A 21,975-nucleotide genomic window follows, 5' to 3' on the forward strand; every position below is an offset into this window, starting at 1 on the left:
AATTAAGAATAATCTATGTATTTTTATAAGGTTTAACAGATTTACCAGAGGATAGGCATTTTCAAGGGTATTGGTTACAGCTGTTGAGTTGGATTATTTTATATGTAGAATGATAATTTGTTTGAGTAGTTTGGAACCCTTTCCATTGTTAAATCCATATTCATATTCCTTTGGCTTTAGTGATATGCGGTCTCATTTTAATGAGTAACTTTGATGATTTAATGGTTTTCTTTGTTCTGTTCTCCAGTACTACTTGAAGACAGGAACTTGCAAGTTTGGAGCCACATGCAAGTTTCATCATCCCAAGGACAAGGCTGGGGTTGCTGGGAGAGTTTCCTTGAATGTTTTAGGCTATCCACTTCGTCTGGTTTGGGTTTATCGTCTCTTTTTAGTTGTTCCTTTTTGGAATTTATTTTTGTGTCTTCACACAAACAGTTCATCTCTATTTGCTTGGCATAATACATAGATGACTGCATGGAATAATTTTTTTTTTAAAGATAAAAAAAATGCATGGACATAACACTTATGTATGTTTTATTTATTTATTTTATGCATTGAAGTATTTGTGTTAAACATAAACTTTTGATTAAATTTACTGAAGATCTGTTTTGAACATATGGTTATAAGTAATCATACATAAAAGGGCATCCCTGGGTCATAAGGCTCCCCTCTTCACGAGGGAAAGGGGAGGGTTGTTACAGTGTACGCAGCCTTACTCCTACTTTTATGTAGAGAGGATGCTTCCTTGGACTCGAACCCACAATCAACCTGTGACAAAGGAGCAACCTTACCGTTGATCCAAGGCCTGCCTTCTTATCACACATGCAATTTATAATTTATACAAATTGAGACAGGAGGCATATCATGATAAAGCTAGTTAGAAAAAAAGAAAATACTCAATGATATTTTTTTGGTATTATTTAAGAATAACAAATACCTTAACAAATTACATTAGAGTGGTTATATGTGCAATTCATAAATTATACTTTGAAGATAAAAGCCATAGCAGCATAATGGCAAAAAAGGTAAGAATGGAATACAATGTTCATATTGTTCTAAAATGACAGATACCAAAGCATAGATGTTGCCTCCTCTTGTAGGATGGCTATTGGATGGATTAGTTTGGCCCTCTTTGGAGGCCAATTTCAAGTGCCACACTTAGGCCCAATGGTATTGTGTTTAATTAATTAATTTAACTTTATGTTTATTGGAAGTTTGTTTGTAAATATTTGTATTCTAAAGGTAGGTTTGTAATTTTCATCTTTCTAATTTTCCTATAAATTTGAATGTTGTTGTACTGTAAAACAGGTTGATGCCTTTAAATTGAATGGGGAGTCAACGTGTGTTCTGCCCCTCCCCTATCTTCTGTGACCGCCTTCTTTTTCCTTCCTGTCTTCTCTGTCGCCTTCCTCTCTTCTCAATTCTGCATAACCTTCCTATTCCTTTTTGATCCTTTGCTTATCAAAGAAAAACTTGTTCTAACATGAAAAGTAGTGTAAAACTTTTGTAGCATAACATGAAATATGGTAATCAACTCGAGAAGCAATCAGTAGGTACTACGACTTAATTTTGATGTGTCCATGCCATGTTGGACCCATATTGGGTGCAACACATATTTAACATTACTTTTCTTAAAAAATGAAATAAAAGGCTAGACAAGTTTGGGGTGTGTCCAATATGTCTTGGTGATCCGTAATCATGTCCTTGACACGTGTACATTGCAGATAGCATTTTAAAATTATTGGGTCCATAATTGTTTGGTTTGCTAAAATCTTATTTTCTAATTTTGATTTCCTTTTCTTTCTTTCCTGCAGAATGAGATTGAGTGTGCCTATTATTTAAGAACCGGACAGTGCAAGTTTGGAAGCACTTGTAAATTTCACCATCCTCAACCATCCAATATGATGGTTTCTCTACGTGGGTCTCCTGTTTATCCGTCCATCCAATCTCCAACAACTCCTGGTCAGCAGTCATATGCAGGAGGAATCACAAACTGGCCCTTATCTAGGGGATCTTTTATTCCCAGTCCACGGTGGCAAGGTCCTTCAAGCTATACGCCTTTGATAGTACCTCAGGGAGTGGTATCAGTTCCTAGCTGGAATGCATACAGTGTGAGCTTTTCTGTAATTGTTAAATCTGACAAAATGCTGTGATGTACATTGCACTTGCTTGTTTAGTGGTCAGAGTTGGCCTCTTTTAATAAATTTGTTGGGGGTTCTTTGGGGTTCTTTTTGCTTGGTTGCTGCTGTGTGTTTTAAGCAATAGATTCTTACATTCTAATTCATGGAACATTGGGGAATACAATTATCAAAGGACCCACAGACTTATAATCTACATTTAAAGGCAAATGAACTGTATATAAGAGAAATGGAGGAACCTAATTGCAATTGTTTCGTGTGTGTCTATGTGTGCATGCATGTTTGTACAGTAACTGGCAATATAGCACTTTTGAAGGTTTGTATGCCTCTTAGATGTGCTTTATGGAACTTATGAGCACTGCAGATGCCAAAGTTCTTATAGGAAGTTTTTATTTATATTTTTCCAGGGCCAGCTGGGGTCAATTTCATCTTCAGAAGGCCAGCAACAAACGGCGGGAAACAGTCAAATTTATGGGACTTCGCGTGAGACAAATGCAGGATCTGAAGGGACATATCCTCCATACCGTTCTGGCACAATTCCTGTAGGATTTTATGCATTACAGAGAGAGAATGTATTTCCTGAGAGACCTGGTCAACCTGAATGCCAGTTTTACATGAAGACTGGAGATTGTAAGTTTGGTGCAGTTTGTAGGTTCCACCATCCTAGGGAGAGATTGATTCCTCCTCCAGATTGTCTTTTGAGTTCCATTGGCCTTCCTTTACGTCCAGTGAGTTATATCTTTGTGTTCAGTTTTGTTTCTTGATATTTTAATCTTGTCATCCGTATTTTAAACTATGATATGCTGCTTTTATTATTTTACTTCTGAAGATTCTTTAGTCTAGAGCCATTCAGTCTTTTCTACTTTCATGTTCCCTCTCAATGAAAATAATTATTAGGTGATATGATATAAAATAAGTGATCTACCACAAGCTGTTTGTATGTTTTTATTTTTAGAAAAAATATGTCAATCAAAGCTATCCAAGAATGAGTTGACCTAACCTATCTGAGTCTTGGTTGCACCACACTTACATTGGATAGATTATTGCAGCTTATTCAATGGATCTGTAATTGAATTTGAAGTACGATATCATTCTTGCCCTTAATTTCTAGCACATTTAATTTAATAAGATTCTTCATTATTTTATCAGGTCACAAATATTTGTTGAAAATCTTCATATTCAAATAAATGCTTTGTGGTATCTTCTTATATCCTTCTGATAATAATGCGTTATATTCAAACGTTCAAATTTACTAAAACAAGGGAAAGAAGAATTAGAGACTTCAGTAATGTTAGATACATTAAGAGTGAAGATAAAAGAGTTTCTGTATAAGAAGATGAGATTGGAGAAGAGTGGACAAATTGCTTTTATTATTTGTTAATAATGTGAGACATTTCATGTAGAACATAATAATTTACTTTCATGTTAGACTCACAATTAATTGGTACTGATTTAAATCAGGCTGCTGTTGTGGAGGGCAAGTCCTAGCTGATTAGTAAGTTGTGTCCTAATCTGTTGGCCTCATGTTTAAATCATGGAAAAGGTCTTCCAGTAGAGCAATGTTTAGTTTGAACACATCATGCCTTTCTTAAACCCTTGATATGGTGTGAAAGTCTTGTAAAATTGATGACAGTTTTCAGAAGTTATAGTGGCTTTAAGAAAATTGAAAATGGAAAGGGTTTTGAATTGATGATGTCCCTATTAAAAGTTTAAAGCATGTGGGGAATGTTGAGATCTGGTCAACTAGGTTTAATAAAATTTGTAAGAAATAACAATAGTTTGGGTGAGTCTAGACTTTGAAAAAAAAAAACAAAACATATTTTCAGGTAAAAATAAATGTTTCTTTTTAGGCTTTCTTTGACCTATGAAATTTAAATATCAATTTTTTTTTTTTTTAAATTGAAATAAAAAAAAGAAGTTAACATGGACTAATTCGATATTTCCACCTTGTTTTAAAAAATTGTTCTTTGGATTTGAAGGGCTCACATTTCCGCAGAGCACTCACTATGATTTTAAATTGGTAAAATTCTCAGTGAGAAAGAAGGACATGTGTTTTATTATAATTTATTTCAATCTTTAATTTTTGGGAACAAATGAATAAATAGCATTCCTACATACATACATACATACATACATATATATATATATATATATATATATAAAATTCTGAAATCCAAATATCATTTAAAAAAAAATAAAATAAAATTTTGAACTGAAAAAAAAAAAAAAGAATTAAAATAGACTAATTAGATATTTCCACCTTGTTTTTAAAAATTGTTCTTTGGATTTAGAGGGCTTACATTTCCACAGAACACTCACTATGATTTCGAATTGGTATGATTATTTCAATGAGAAATGAGGACATATATTTTATTATTTTTTTATGTCAATCTTTATTTTTTAGGAACAAATGAATAAATATCATTCCTACATACATACATGTATGTATATATATCAACACTATATATCAAATCTTTATATATATATATATATATATATATATATATAATGTTTTGTAGTAAAGTTAGAGATGGAGGATATATATATATATATATAATGTTTTGTAGTAAAGTTAGAGATGGAGGAGATAGAAAAGAAGATGAGAAGAAGAGAAAAAGAGAGGGAAAACTGAGCGGCAGTTTCCTGGAGTCTTATGTACAGCTCTAACTCTGCTCTCTTATATATTTTTAATAATAATAAAGTCTTTAGGACAAAACTAATCCCATTAACACTACCTAATTATTAAAATAGCATATTCTCTTCTAACACTCCCCCTCAAGTTAAGGTATATAAATATCACCTAACCCTAGCTTGTACCTGTACCAAACATTAGACAAGGCAGGGCTTAAATTTAGGCTTTGTAAAAACATCACCTAACTGATTGACAGATTTTACAAAGGGAGTCCTCAAAACCTTCTTCAAAACAGCATCCCTCACAAAATGACAGTCAACTTCTATGTGCTTTGTCCTCTTAGGAAATACTGGATTGCTAGCAATAAAAATGGCAACTTGATTATAACAAAAACACATCTATTGGCTTCGTTACCAAGAATTCCATCTCTAACATAAGAGACTTGCTGCATAAGCTCACTCACAGTATGAGCCAACCCAATCTGCGTTAGAGTATCCCACAATCTCACAATTACTATTACATTTATATATCAAACCTTTGCCAGGAGAGCCTTTGTGATACTACAAAATCCTACAAACAGCATCATGATGTGGTTGTTTGGGATTGTCCATAAATTGGCTCACCACTGCCACTGCAAAAGATATGTCCAAGCCTAGTGACAGTCAAGTAGATCAACTTGCCAAACAACTGCCTATATTGATGTTTGTCTTCAAAATCCGCTCCAAGATCCCTAGACAACTTCACACAGGGATCCATAAGAATGTCAACTGGTTGAGTTCCCAACAAACCAGTCTCACTTTGTAATTCCAACATATATTTTCACTAAGATAGATTCAACTCTTTTTTACACTACAATCTCAATACCAAGAAAGTAACAAAAAATACCCAAGTCCTTGATTTCAAATTTTGCTTGAAGCCACTGCTTAACATCTGGAATCCCACTATGGTTGATGCTAGTGATGATGATTTCATCAACATAAACTACTAGAAGTACCACACCTATCTCCATTTTGCAAACAAAAACTGAATGATCAGAGTAGCACTAGATTAAGCCAGTAAAGACTATAGCACTAAATTTGTCAAACCAAGTTCAAGGAGATTGTTTAAGATCATAAATGGCCTTATCCGGCCTGCATACTTACCATCCTCCTCCTAAGCAACATTCCTAGGAGTTTGCTCCAAATATACCTCTTGCAAAACTACGTACAAGAAGACATCCTTCACATCCAATTGATATATGAGCCAATCAAAATTAACTTCATGAGATCAATGCACGAACAAAATTAATTTGAGCAGTAAGAATGAAGTTCTCAAAATAATCAATACCATATGTTTTGGTGTATCTCTTGGTAACCAGCTGAGCCTTAAGCCATTTGAAAGAGCTGTCAGGAAGATATTTGATGATGTAGATCCAATGACACCTAGCCAACTCTTTACTAGGAGGAAGATCCACCATGTCCCATGTCCCATGTCCCTTGAGTGGTCAAGGTATCCATTTCCACATCTATTTCATGCTTCCACCTAGGGTTAGCAAGTGGTTCAACATGCGAGGAATGGATAGAAACTGAGGAAATAGACAAGGAAAAAGAAATGTATAGAACTAGGAAGGTGAAGAGTTGAAAAATAATGAGCAATAGGATAAGTGGCGAATGATTGCTGAGCTCATGTTTGAGTACTTTTTCGGTGAGCAATGGGCAAATCCGAGTCACATTGGGATGGATCTCCAGAGTCAGAAGTCGAAATAGTAATGGGTAGAGGAGGCACTAGCATAGTGGTAGGGATGTTTGTGCTTTCTTTCTGTCGTTCATAAACCTTCAATTGTTTTTTTGGATAGTAACTAATGGATTTCGAAGAGTAGAGCATTTCTTGAAAGGGATAAGGGTAGGAATAGTATGATCAATGCAAGAGAAGGGGGGGGGGGGGGGGGGGGGGACGATAAATCATTGATGGAATCAAAATAGATTCATCCAAGGACGACCCTACACTGGAAAAATAGGGTGTCCCCTAAAAAAAAGATAACATCAGCACTAACATATTTCCTACAAGTGTGGGGATCATAATCTGAGTTCTTGAGTACCTAACAAAGACATAGTTAACAGCATGAGGAGAGAACTTGTCCTAACCATCATGTGGAATGCATGAATGAAACATGTGCACCCAAGGACTTGAGGCACAACAGAGACCATGGATGTTTGTGGGTACATGATGGGGAAGGGAATTTACTCCACTAGAACACTTGAGGGCATCCTATTGAGCTTAAAACAGGCTGTAAGAAGAGCATCGGTCCAAAAGGTTTCAGGAAAGAGCATCGGTCCAAAAGGTTTCAGGAACATCTATATGAAGGAAAGATTGTGCCATGTCAAGTAAATGTCTATTTTTTGATTCATCTACTCCATTTTGTTGAGGGGTATGTATACATGATGTTTGATGAATAATCCCTTTGGCCAAGCAAAAAGATTGAAGCTCATTTTGAACAAATTCAAGTGCATTATCAGATTGAAAAATTTGAATGAGGATGCCAAATTGAGTTTTTACTTCCTGGTGAAATTGAGTAAATACATTCAAAAATTCAAACCTATCTTTTGACAAATAGATCCAAGTCATACATGAAAAATTATCCACCAAGGACACAAAATATTGATGATTGGTCAAATTCTTGACTCTACATAGACCTCAAATATCTGAATGAATTAGAGAAAACAATGATTTGCTATAAGACTTGACCCTAGACAAAAAAGATGTCATAATATGCTTTCTTAACGGACACGTAGAACACTTAACTGAGAAAAAAACTTGAACATAGGAAAAAACTTCTCGTAGTTTTTGCAGGGATGGATGACTCAAACAAGCATGCCATTGATCAAGAGAAACACCATGAGTAGAAATTGAGGAAGTCTTATGACAAGAATTGGACCCACCATGACCACAATTGAAATAGTATAGGCCAATCTTTTCAAGCCCTACAGTCACACCAATTTTTTTCCTCGACCAAAAATTCGGAACAACACAATTAGAAGGAAATAAGGTCACAAAATAGTTATGAGACATAGTTAATTGACTAATTGATAGCAGGTTCTAGGGAAATTTAGGCACATTTAACACAAATGAAAGAGGAATAGAAGGAATTGAGGGAATATTGCCAAAATCTGAAACCGGGGTAACTAAACCTTCAACAAGAGAAGCCTTAGTGTGTAAAGCAGTGGGGTTCAAAGGCTCAAACAAATTAAGACTATCTGTCACATAAGAGAAGGCAGTAGAATCTATAACCCAAGGTGAGGAGGATGAAGAGGCAAGTAGCTAATGGGCCAAAGTAGCATTAGATGTATAAGGCTGAGTTTGGATTTGTTGAACCATGCAAAAAAGATTGTTAAACTCCTCTTGGGACAGAATGGATGATGTATCCAACTCCCCAATGGATTGTTTAGGTGCGTTTGAATTGTCAATAGTAGACCTTTGCAAGAGACTTATCGGCCAAGTTGGTTTCCCCAGGAGGTCCCAACAGCGATCAATGGTATGATTTTTCTTGCCAAAATGTGTGCAAATGCGAGAATTTCCATGAAGAACTCCTTATATTACTCAACTTCTGCCATGAACAGAGTCTAAACCTCATCCTCATCTTCCAAAACTTCCCTCACTACAATTAGAGGTAGTATCCATGGCTGACTTATCATGGGAAGGAGACTGAGAAGTCATGGCAGCACACGCTAATACAAACAGCACTTTCAGAACTTCAGAAAACCAGAACTTACAATACTTCAAACTCTCCAGAATCCAGAGCTTCAGCATCCAAGTATGACTGCAGAACTGAGCTTACAATATCCTGGGAGGAATTACTTTACCACCAAGAACAGAGCAGACTAGAGCAAAGTACTGCATGCATTTAATAAACAAGCTGGCAGCAGCTTCAGCCGTTACTATTGGAAGCAACTGGAAACAAATGCAGAGAAGAACAGAAAATAAATATTTGAACAACCATTGAAACCAACCAAAAAATGGTACAATATTGCAAGCAATCGATCACGAATACACGTCATCAAAACAGCATCATTAGCCAACCACAAACACAGTGACAGAGGAACAGCAGCAGCAGCAGTGTACTAGAAATAGAGTATATCTAACATAACATCAGCAAATCACCATGAAAACACACAGCTTCTTGCCAAGGATGCTGCACAGCTTAACCCAGAGGAAGGGTGTCCTTAAACAACTCTCAAACCAACCAAAAAATCAGATTTGAGAACTGATTAGGGGAGGAGAAGTAAAAACAGAGTGTCAAAACCAATTCAGATATATCAGATTTGAAGGAGATCAATGCTCTGATACCATGTTGTAAAGTTGGAGATGGATAAGAGAAGAAGAGATGGAGAGAAGAGAAGAGGAGAAGAGAAAAAGAGAAGAAAAAACTGAGCAGCGATTTCCTGGAGTTGACATACAGCTCTTGATCTGCTCTCTTCTATATTATTAATAATAATGAAGTCCTAAGGACAAAAATACCCCCATTACACAACCTAATTATTAAAATAACATATTCTCTTCTAACATGTTTCTTATACAAAGGCAAATATTTTTTAGTTATGTAGCAAGAAAAATGTTTGTTTTTGGATAATGATTTATCAGTGATAAATTGCTCTGTCTTACAATATTTGTGCATAAAGTGCGTGCATACACATGGATGGTTAAAAATTATGCAGTTGTTTGGTGTTGGTGTTTGAGATATCTGAAATAGAATGCTACTATTTGTAGGCCAATATTAGTCATGAATTGTAAAATTGAAATTTGAATATTTTTAAGTTCGAAGCATGCATGAAATGTCCAAACAATTAAGGATGTGTTTGCGGTTTAACATTCATAGTTGACCCTTTTTTTAAAGAAAATTTTGTGAAACAATCGTGTAATTAATAAACATCTTTTTTACTTAAGTTTGATAAAAAAACTCGTGTATAGCATGGGATGTTAATAGTACATAAAAACGAGAAAGCAAAATCTTTCATAACTCAAGCAAAACACCATAAAGAAGCCAACAGACCTTGTGACAAAATGCAATTGGCAAGACTTGGATTTGAGAAGAATTTGATAATTTGATCCTAGCAAACTAGATGTTCACAGACATTGTGCCTCTACCCATTAAATTATCCTCCTTTTTCTTCTCACTGCCCTTATAACTAGTCAAAAAAAAAATTTCTCGAGGATTTCAGCCTTTGTTTCTTTTGACAGAAAAGGAAGAGATATTTTGTATTGAGAAAGAATGTATAAAGAAGAGAACAAGACATCCTCCTAAGAAAAAAGAAAACAAAAATGACTAGCAAACAGTTAAGAGAAAACTGCCTTCCAATCTTGCTGAAGATCCAAAAAGGAATCCCTTTAAAATAGCCTGCCTGCTATAGAAGGCCATAAAGATGCGAAGTACTGAATCCTTTCCCATAGCAAAGAACCAGAATTATTCTTCCCTGAGAAAACACGACCATTCCTTTCCATCCAAATTCCCTATAAATACTACAAAGAACCAACAAGTCCCTGGAACCAAACCATCTCCATTCTTCCAACTCTTATAAAAGAGATACTTAATTCCACATCTAAAAACAAAACCAAATTATCCCCTACAACATCAAACAACTTATTCCAAATCCCTTAAGAGAAAGAGCTGTGCAAAAATAGATGTGATGCAGATTCTGAGCTTTGAAAGTATGAGAAAAAAACATTTGGAGATGATGCCTTTAAAGGCCTTATACTCTGCAACAGATTATTGGTATTCACTCTATTATGAACAACCAACCAAATAAAAACCCTTGCTTGAGAGGGGTCTTTAGCTTTCCAAATAAAACCATGGAGGGGAAAAGACATAAGGTTCTGGTCAAATGCTCAAAGAAAGATTTAGAATAATAGACTCTTGAAGAATCCAAATCCCAAACCCGGCTTTCTCTTTTGCTTGAGAGCTGACAACCCTCCAAGCCTCCAATAATACCAACAAAGAAGAGTCATCCACCTTCCTATTGTTTAGCGTCCTATGAATGTGAAAATCACACCTATTTGAAGAAAAGAAGGATGCAACAATTTGAAGAAAGGAAGGATGCAATCCTTATTTTGCACTAAGGAGAGGCAACATAAGCTAGGAAAAGAAATGAAAAGCATATAATTCTTCAACCAAGAGTCTTCCCAAAGACGGATGAGATCCATTGCCCGCAACATATTTGATATAGGGAATAGACAAAAATAGGTCTCAAATACACTTCCAGGACTCTCTGATCTTAAACCCAAATTGGTATGCCATTCATTTGAAAGCAATCCATGTTTACTATTTATAACTTTATCCAAAGGGAGTTCTTCTCAGATGGAAACTGCCAAAACCATTTTCTCATTGTTTCAAGCTAATAATGTTCTGCAAATATGTCCAGTGAATGGCTCTATATACTCCCTATCCCATTCTGGGCAGAGGGCTGCAATGGTTGAAGATATGTGTGCGTTACAAGATAAATAACACTTGGGAGCTAGTACCTCTTCCTAGTTATAAGTCTATGGTTGGCTGTTGCTGGTTGTATATTGTGAAGGTTAACAATGATGGTTCTGTGGCTTATTTGGAGGCTCATCTTGTTGCTAAAAGATTTGAAAGCCTGTCCTTTAATGTGTTCTTGTTAAAGGGTATACGTGGGTATACAATTTGGATTATTCTAACACATTCTCCGTGGTCACCAAATTCATTTGTTGATCTCCACGCCCATCATTGGTCTTTATGCCACTTATATGTGAAGAATGCCTTTGATCTTTAAGACGTCTATATGGTGCAACCACCTATGCTTGTTGCTTAGGCAGAGTCAAGATTAGTGTGTTGCCTCAAGAAATCCTTGTATGGCTAGAAGTAGTCCCTCAGAGCCCGGTTTGGTCATTTAAGTGTCATATTACCTGAGTTTGATCTTCAACAGTGCATGGTAGGTCACTCTATATTCTACTGCTATATCACTTCTGCTAGGATTCTTACTGTCGTATATGTGCTTATTATTGTGATTTCCAGTGGTGATGATCAAGATATCCAGAGCCTAAAGCATTTTCTACAGACTAAATTTCAGACCAAACATTTAGGGCCATTAAAATACTTCTTGGGTAAATTATCTTGATCTAATATGGGGACTGTTTTGTTATAGATGAAGTATGTTGTAGACCTCTTAGATGAGTCTAGGTTATTGGGATCCAAACATGTCAAACCCATGGATCCTAATAGCAAATTAGTGCTGGATGCATAGTTACCTGGGTCGCAGTCTCTTAGAACCACAATTCAAATTGCAGGTACCGGTTTTTGGGTTAATAGCACCTTGAATTGGTGGGGGTCAGGATCTAAATATCCAAAAATGGTGGCCCAGATTTGTTAACCATTTTCAAATAAAAAATCATATGATGGTATTCACAATTTTAAAAATCATATTTAAGTATTCCCTGCAGCTGCGAAGCCTATCATGGAAAGAAAGAAGATAGCTTCTTGTAAGTGGCTGTGAAGCTTGTCACACGAGATAGAAAGCTTCCTGCTGCTGCAAAGTTTGCAACAAGAGAGTAAAGAAGGCTTCTTGCAGCTGCGAAGCCTGCAACAAGAGAGAGAGAGAAAGAGAGAGAAGAGGGCTTCCATCTGCTGTGTAGCCTCAAAAGGAGAGAGAAAAAGGGCTTCCTACTGTTGCAATGTTGGATGAATTCGAATATGTGGAGAGAGAGAGAGAGAGAGAGAGAGAGAGAGAGAGATGTTTGAGTGACCGAGGCGAAAGGAAGAGTTGTCGGAGTGAGCAAGAGTTTTATTCAGAACTTTGATCCAACATAGCCTATTGACTAATATATCAACCCAAATAGGTGGTTTGTGTGCACCACAATCTAGAATAGTGTACCACTATGCCTACCCCCAAAGAACTGCATACCTCTTGAGTAGCGTACCCCATTCCTGTACCACACACCACGACCCAAACGCACTGCACTATAGGTAACTGTGGCCACATGTGAATCATTTGTTTTGGCTGACCTTGGATGATATGAGAGGCTTGTGGAAAGTTGAACTATCTAACAGTCAACCATACATGTGTTTTCACAACAAGTGTTATGACATGAGCCAATTTCTTGATTCTCCAAGAACAAGTCATGGGATGCAATCATTATGACTCAAGGGTACGCTTGGGAGGGAGTTCTTATAATAGGATTGGGGTCACACTTATGTTCCAGTATATACAAATGTAGATTGGACTAGGTCAACTTACAATTGGGTATTATGTTTTTGTTGGTGGTTACTTGATAATTTAGAAATATAAGAAACAAAACAAAATGTGTTTGCTTGGTTGAGTGCTGAGTGAGAATATAGAGCCCACACTACATGTGAGCTTGTTTGGCTAAAGAGCATGATGAAAGAACTTGGTTTTCCACATTCTCAGATTATGGAGTTGATGTTTGATAATGACTATTCATATTCCTAATCCTAGATATAAAATGAAAATATGGGGAATTTTGAAGGTAAAAGAAAAAAAAGAGAATAGTTAAATCGATGTTGAAGAAATAAGAAATAAATGAAAAATAAATGCAATAAATAAGGGCCATAGAAATAATGAATCGTACATAAATAAAATTCCTCTAAACAAGTCTCCCATAGCAGATGAAGCACATTTAAGTTAACTATCACTTTGTTCGGGAGAAACTCCTGTATAAGCTCATTACAACCACTCATGTGAAGTTAGAATTTGAACTTGCTGCTTTATCACTAAGGCTCAGAGGATGCTTGTGTTAAATACATTTGTAACAAGCTAGGAGCATATGATATCTATGCTTTGGTTTAAGGGGGAGTGTTCTTGTTGCTTAGTTATTTAGCATTATTTCTGTGTTAGTAAAAGGAAATTAGTGCTTGTGTTAGTAAGGGTATTATTTTATGGTTAATATCATTTACTTGACATATATCACAAACAAACGAAAAGACCTATGATTGCGATTAGGTTTCCCAATTTACACGATATTCTTAACATTGACATCCAAGCTTCACTGAAGTTATCGAGGTTGCCTGTGATGCTTTTAGTATAGACATTGAAGGAATGCCGAGTCAAGAGGGTCACCTTGTAGTCTACTTCAGCTAGAAGTTCATTGATCAACGTTGAAGTATATCACTGTATATCATGTATGAAAAGTTCTATCTTAAAAGAATCTTAGTGCCAGGCATGCTAAGTGGGCTAAATTCTTCTAGAAATACTCATTTGTTCCTAGACACCATGCAAGTATTGAGATCAAGCTTGGTAAAGCTCATAGTAGTGTCTGGATGGATGAGCTGCAATCTAAGGTGTAAAAGGAGAAATGGTTGCATACAAAAGAGGTTAAAGGTAGCACATGTTGAAGACAAGAAAAAATATGCTAAAATTGTTTAGACATGCAAAAAGTGCCAATATGTGCATTAGAAAGGAATTGTATAGGGAAAGTAGGAGGCATTATATTCATTTTAGATGCAATTGTTTGGAAATGAAAGGGGACAAACATTTTTTTTGCTCAATAGAGTTTTTCAATACTGGTAGTTGTGAACCCTAATGACTGTGGCTAGAAAATGCTCTAAAACTCTGCACAAGTGGACCTCCCTTGTGAAAGAATGCATGTTCATAGTATCAAACACGTAGTGTGCATATTTAAAAAAAAAAAAATTAGTAGCCAAAAGAACTTCATGCAGTCGTGCAGCTAAAAACATGGCCCCCCCTTTTTTTTTCACCTATTAAGGTATTGTCTCCTGGTTTACAGTATTGTATACTGGACTGTTTTGCTATGAAGCAAGCAAGTCCCTTGTCTGATGGTGCTGGATTTGTGCTCCTCACCAGGTACCTCAACGAAGAAGTTGGCAAGGAGGAAGGTGATCAGGAACAAAGAGGGGCTATGGTCGGGTAGAAGTGTTAAATTGCTAATGCAGTGTTTAGAATTATAGCAATAATTGTTGAGCACATTAGGGAAAATTTATGGCCAAGAGCATAGTGCTAAATGGCAGGCACAGGGCATTAGGAATCTGCTACGCTGCTATAGTAGGATTTCTAGTTTTGGTATATATATAGATGCTTGTTTGCAATATCTCGAGTGTTTTTGGTTTTAATTTCTTCTTGTTTGTTAACAGAAATGATGTACCTAACAAAGAAAACAACAACAAAAACCAATCTGCAGTTCAGAGATATTTTTTTTTTTTGGAAAAAAAAGTAAGAGAGAATTAGGAGACTGTGTCAATACTTCAAATTTTGATAAATTAAAACTAAGGAGTGTTCTCTAGCTATGCCATTATGCATACTTCTGCTGGAGGATTGCTTGCCAATTATTCTAGGAAAATCATGTTTTGTTTGAAATTTAGAAATCAAGGATTTCTTTTTTAATAAAAAATACTAATTTTATTTTTAATATTTTGTAAGTTTAGTTAATTTGGGTTTATTTATGTATTTTAAGTACTTTTGGGTTATTTTGTAATTACATGTTTTAGTTGGGGTTATTTTTTAATTATTTGTTTGTTGTAATTTTGGGTGTATAATAGTGTGTATGTTTAGTGTATGATACAGTTATGTATTGAATCAGATTGCAGATCCAGTTTCCCCATCTTTCTCTCTCTTGCGCCCCCCACCTTCCCCAACCTTCACCCCCTTCTTCCTTCGTCCTTCGTCTTCTTCTTCCATTCTTCTTCTTCCCTTCTTCTCTGTTCTGTCTCTAATTCTCTTTCTGTTTCTCTGTTCTTCATTGCTTGCTGTTCTCTGTTCTGTCCTTGGCTTCAGCCTGCAGCACCATATTTCCCTCTCCTTCCTTATTCCTTCTCTCCCTGCTCTTTATCTCCGATAGTTCTATCAAATTTCCTTCTATTCTGATATTCTGTCTCTGTGCTACATCAAATTGGTGTCACAGCAAAATTTGATTCAGCCCCAGGCTTTTGCAGTTCTTCCATCGAATTTCTAACTCCTACAACAATCTCTATTGAAGGATCAACAAATTTGATGGAGGATTGTTTGTGAATGATTCTAGGCGACCATATTTTGTTAGAAGATTAAGATATTAAGGATTTTGTTTTAAATTAGTAAATTTAAATATTGTATATGTTTAGTTGATTTTGGTCTTTGAGAAATTCAAGTCCTTTTGGGGTATCTTGTAGTCATTTGTTGTGTTGGGTTAATAACAGTGTGTTTATGTTATGTATGAATCAGTAAGATATTGAACCAGATTGCAGTCCCTCTCTCCCTCCTCTCCCTCTCTTTCTTATGAAGCTCTCCACTCTCTTCTACCTTCTTCCTTCTTCCTTCTTCTTCCCTTCTCTGTTCTGTCTCAAATTCTCTCTCTCTCTCTCTCTCTCTTCTTCTTCAGTCTCTTCCTGTTCTCTGTTCTGTTCCTGCCTTCTGCCTGCTGCATCTTATTTGCCTCTTTTCTTATTTCTTCTTCTCTCTTCTCTCTGTTCCTCTCCTATAATTCTCTTAATTCGCTCTCTATTCTTATACTCTATTGCTGTTCTACATCAAATAAGTATCAGAGCAAAATTCAGCTCAGTCCTAGGCTTCCTTATTGCTGTTCTTCCATCAAACTTCTAACCCCTACGATAATCTCCATTGAAGAATCATCCAAAAATTCACACAACTGCAATTTCTTTCTACAACAACTCATTATGAAACCGCAGCATAATCCCAGAAAACTGTCTGCAATTTTTCTGAAAATTTTATTGAAACCTTAATTTCCAGGCATCTATTCACAACACCTCTTTCACCATCACAGACAGTCACCATGGAAAACAGCTCCCCTGAAATTTCACAATTCACATTCATACGACATGGGATGTGGTCCCACACACCACCTGAAGGTATCACAGCAAGCCACTTTCAAATTCCCACACTTCCGAAGGTTCTCTTGACTAACCACCACTACTCGACTCACCAGACCTGATCTGCCGTTAGTCATAGTATCATAGCCAGAGGATCCTTGTGGGCAGCACATGTGCCCCACATGCTGGTGATGTGCGAGTAATAAACTTCCAGTCTTCTCCTGCTTCCTGATTCACAAGAAATTGTTTCCAACTGTCATATTTTTGTTTTCCCCCTGAGATTGTTAAGCTCAATTGAGGAAAATTCAAGTACTAGTGCAAGTTACAAATTTGGAGGATAATTTCAGCACCAACACCGGATTCAGACTTCATTTGCTTCATTTTGTAGGCTTTTATTTTGTGGAGGCTTAAGAAATTGGGAAGTTAGCTTTTGATATTGGATTGCCAATGCAAATTTCAGAGGCTAGCATTCAGATTGAGGCCTAGCTGCAGTATTTTGAGATTTATCGTGGCAAGTTTCCTATCCTTCATGAGATGTTAATGTTGGTTTGAATAAATCTAACTTGAATTGTTTGATACATATATTTAAAGAATAAATTCATCCCTGTCAACATTGAAATTAGGAATAGCTTCTCAAGAGAGGGGGGGGGGGGGTGAATTGGTTTTAAAAAAAAATTTAGAATTAGTTCTTTTAAGAAACAATCACAACAAGATCAAACTCTCAATTTTAAGTAACAATATATGTGAAAATTTGCTATTCTCTATATAAGCCCTGTAGTACTAGTATTCTTCTTCCTAATGTTTAGTTTTTAAATAAACTTTCAGATTAATAGGTCAAGGATAATCAACCAACGTAGTCTCTTTCGGTTTCCGCAATCAATGCTGATTTATCCAAAATGAATTACCTTCCGGTCTATTTAATTACCAAACATTCAGGATTGAAATTTAAAACGACCACGCAAATTATATCCTTGAAAAAATAAAGAGTAGAGTAGAGAAAGAAGAACACAAGGATTTTTACGAGGTTCGGCTTCAACAAAGCCTATGCCTTGCCCTTGGCCAAACCGCCAAAGGATTCACTATTACCGTTCCTTTATCAGCCGGAAGAAAAATGATTACAAGCACTCCTTGGGTAAGGCTAGAGCCCGCCTTCTTCAAACAATCTCCCCTTGTTTGGTCCAACTATTCAATACTTAAATCATAAACAAGCCCTGTTACAATGATAGAGAAACAACACGTACACAAACTTGCTCCTCAAAGAGCTGATTAGTACAAGTTTAAAACACTAATGCACTTCAGTAAATTCAGAATTTGAATTTTTAAAATGAAGCTCTTAGCAATTTATCACCGTGGATATCTCTTAATGAAAGAATCAGCAACTCAATGATCAAACACAGTGAGAGTCAACAGGAACTTCTTATTTTCGAGCAAGGATGAGAGCAATATGAGGTACTTTCAGAATTTCAGAGTGAGAGAGAGTATGACAGCAGATTGTGAGCTCTTAATAATCTTGGTGTATAATTCAATGAGTCTTGGGGGTATTTATAGATGTATAAAACCTCTTTGCTTGTTCCCCAAAGGATACTCAGACTTGTTTCCATAAAATAAACTTATTTGAGTTTGCAAATTTTTTAATTTCAAAAATTATATCCGTTGGAAAATAGAAAATTGCCGTGAGGCAGACGACTATGAAGTCTTGACAGTCGTTTGTCCATTTAATATAATGGTAAGATTCATAGGCAGAAAGGTGGCAGTTGTCTGTCCCTTGAGTGGCAGTCGTCTATCATCAGAATATAAGGTGACAGTCATCTGTCCATATGATGACAGTTGTCTGTCCATGTGAAATTTTGAGCCTTTTAGTAACATATAAGGTAGATAGTTGTCTGGTGAAACTTTCGCAGATTTCTCACCTTTCACTGACAGTCGTCTGTGGGAGCCTTGACAGTCGTCTATCAGGCTTCTGTGTTTCAACTTTAAGTTTTTAATTTAGTCAGTCGTCTGCCTATAACCACATAGTCGTCTGTCAACTGAACAAATTTCTTTCTTAGTCACTTTTTGATTTCTCTTTCATTTTTACTTGGAATATAAATTTGTTTTAACTTTGAAAACATGTTCCAAGTTATTTTCTTATGGTCTCTAAGTCTCTGTGTTTAATGAGCTTCAAAATGAAAACTTCATACTTGAATAAACTTAAAGTACTTATAGAGACTTGTCCTAATTTCTCAAAAATTCTCCTTTGTTATGAACTTTCTTTGTTGCTAATCTCTGATCTCGCAGAATATTCTGAACTTTGAGCTCTCATGTTGTTCTTCTTTAATCATCATGCTCTTATGGTCTTCAAACTTTGATCCATGCTATCAGTTATTGATTCATGCTACATGAGTACCTTCAATATGAATTCCTGAGAAAACACAACACTCAACTAAAGCATGTTAAATCCTACTTGTTTGTTAGCATCAAAATGGAGTATCAAACCTAGTAAGGCCAACAAACATGTAAAGTCACATCTAATTATGAATCTTTTGGAATTTATGCAAGACATCTATTATTGTTGATAAACTAGAGAACCTACAGCTAAGAAGCCAACATTTTTAATATTTCTGAAGATATGAGTTTGAGAAATGTTACATGGGCTTCTATGCTTTGTCTGGAGGATATTCCTTGTTTTAGTGGTAACGCCTCTAAAAATGAATTCATAGGGTGGCTGTTTGTCTTGATATTTATTTTGAATACAATGATGCACCAGAAACAAGAAGGGCAAGATTTGCATCTAATGAGCTTGTTGGTTATGTGACTGCGTGGGGGGATAGGATACAATACTATTGAAGACATCAAGGTAAAACTTGAACCTTCTTTTGGCTTAAAATGAAAAAGTTTGTCAGTATCTGAATTCTTCACTGATCTACAGTGAAAGCAATATCATCTTCCAACCTCAAAATGCCTATGAAGGATGAAACAGGATTGTTGTTGTCATGAACTACACACATAATCACAAAAAAGAGGAAATTGCTTGTAAACTTGGATTCTCAAACAGCCTTTCAAAGATGAAGTGGAAATTGTTGTTATGGACTACACCTATGATCACAAAAACGAGGAAATTTCAAGTGACCCTGAGTTCATGGTTATCCTGGATTATAATGTGAAAATAAAAGCTCCATTTACTGTGTAGACAGCAGATCACATGATGCGATCCTTGAAGGGCAAGAAAAATCAATGGAACGACACATTCAAGTTGTAGAAGAGTCCCAGGAACAGGCAGCAGGCAAAAAAAATTCAATGTTAAGCTGGGTCAGCACAAGTGCTCTTTAAAAGATGAAATCTTGTGAGAAGCTTGTAACACAGACCCCAAGCCTTGAGTGATCGTCCAAGTGCAATACTCCTCATCCTATTGATTTCAACAGGATTGGGAACCTTGAAGAGAATTACAATAATTTGTTGTTGATGTTTGCATGTCAGTTGAAAATGGACAATGTGAAATTACAATTTGAGTGGTTCAGCCATTGTAAAACTCTAGGTTGAGTTTTCTCTAACAAGAGGAGTTTGATAAACGATCACTTGCAAATAATTCTAGGCAACCCTATTTTGTTTTAAGATTTAGAAATCAAGAATTTTTCTTAAATTAATAAATTTAGATATTTTAGAAGTTAGTTAATTTGGATTTATTTATGTGTTTTAAGTACTTTCGATCTATTCTATAATTACATGTTTTAGTTGGGTTTATTTTGTAAATATTTGTTGGTTGTAATGTTGGATTTGTAGTAGTGTTTATGTAATGTATGGATCAGTTAAGTATTGAATCAGATTGCCATTCCTGTTTCTCTCTCTCTCACTCTCTCTCTCTTGTGCAGCTTCCCTCCCTTTTTTTCCTTCTTCCTTCTCCCTTCTTCTTCCTTCTTCTTCCCTTCTCTGTTCCTTCTGTCTCCATTCTTCATTCTCTTCGTAGTTTATAAAGCAGTTGCAACTTGTAGGGTCTGAAAAGCATCATTTGAGCAATAATTAATGGTGCAATATGTAGACTATATTTGGTCAATTTTTATTTTTTATTTTCCAAAGTATAAGAAATAGTGCTGGAAGAAAGAGATCAATTGTTCATTGGCTTTGTTTCTTTATGGAATTTTGCTTTATTTGCAGTGCTACGATGCTTGTGGAAGGAATGTAATCTATGTAGTTTTTCAGGGAGAAGATTCCATATTGGTTGGTGTGGGAGAAAGTGCTTTTTATGTCTTCTTTGTGATGTGTGGGCAATGGAAATTTTAAGGGGATGTGTTTGACAGATGTTCAGCAGGATTGGAAGTCCCTTCTAAGGGTGTGCTGATTTGATTTGCTGTATTTTTTGACTTTTCCTTTTTTGTTTTGTTTTTCTTGGGATTCTCAGATTTCATTTAGGAGATGTCTTCTCTTTTGATTGTACGTTCTTTTTATCTAATGAATTTCTTTTTCTATCAAAAAAAAAAAAAGAAAAAAGAAAAAAGAATCACCTGCTGCCCTCAATCTTCCTGGATATTTCACAAGTTGGCAGGAGTGCTCTCCTCCTTGGGAAATAATCTTCACATACTACTAGCAATTTAGTTTGGGCACCTACAAGCTATCATGTTTGGAGGATTAGAATTGCTAGTTTGTTTAGAATGCTCCTGTCAAACCTGATGAATTCACTGTATTTTCTTTGATGTAGGTAGATATTCTGGTATTAGAAAGTTTACGCCCCTTATGGGCTAGAAAATATTGTTATCTTCTCCTTGTAATTGTTTTCCCCCTTCATGCTAATATATCTCTCTTTCCTTTGTCGAAGAAAGAAATAGCACTGGTAGAAATTGCATCATTGTGGAAAAAAGTGACCAAACACTGTCATTTCTAATGTGATTCTGTTGGAAAAACTAGCTGATCATAGATGTAGAGTGATATTATTTTCTCCTTGGATAGGTGTTTGAGGCGTGTAGAGAACTTCTCTTAAAGGGTAGATTTCACCCCTCTTTGGTGCATAAAGGTTCACGACAACCGCCTTCAAGATTGCAGACCTTCGCACATGCGTGCTCTTCAACATGAGGAAACAGGAACAGTATATGACTTTTGGTGATGACTGAGAGCATGAGAGGATGTTGTGCTTCTGATGATTGAGGAAGGAGAGGGAAAATAATAAATGATTTTCCTCCTTGTGCATAAACAGATTCAATAATGGTGGAAGGCGAGCTCACAAAGAAATTAATATTAAGGAATTAATTAATTGCTAACAAAGAAAGGAAACTATGCCAGGATTTGTTTGGGTAGAAACAAAGTCATTTGGAAGAATCCAAAAATCAATAATAGTAAAATTGGGCGGGTCTTGGGCCCACCCATGAGGTTTGCAATCCCCTTTAGTGCTTGAGGGTGATCCCATGAGGTGGTCTCATACTCCTTTCAGAAAATATGGTTGAAGGAAGGTTAAATGGTTTCATGAAGAGCTT

At 36.0% G+C, this 21,975-nt stretch overlaps 1 protein-coding gene across 1 annotated transcript in view; it reads left to right on the forward strand.

Moving 5' to 3' along the window:
* Nucleotides 1–21,975, forward strand: part of LOC131152989 (zinc finger CCCH domain-containing protein ZFN-like) — a 48,793-nt gene that overhangs the window by 8,296 nt on the left and 18,522 nt on the right. The window contains exons 4-6 of the mRNA XM_058104992.1: nucleotides 248–367; nucleotides 1,815–2,111; nucleotides 2,546–2,866. Coding sequence (XP_057960975.1) covers nucleotides 248–367; nucleotides 1,815–2,111; nucleotides 2,546–2,866 — 738 coding nt within the window. The remainder of the gene's footprint in view (nucleotides 1–247; nucleotides 368–1,814; nucleotides 2,112–2,545; nucleotides 2,867–21,975) is intronic.

This window comes from Malania oleifera, chromosome 4 (genome assembly GCF_029873635.1).
Source record: "Malania oleifera isolate guangnan ecotype guangnan chromosome 4, ASM2987363v1, whole genome shotgun sequence".
NCBI classification, from domain to species: domain Eukaryota; kingdom Viridiplantae; phylum Streptophyta; class Magnoliopsida; order Santalales; family Ximeniaceae; genus Malania; species Malania oleifera.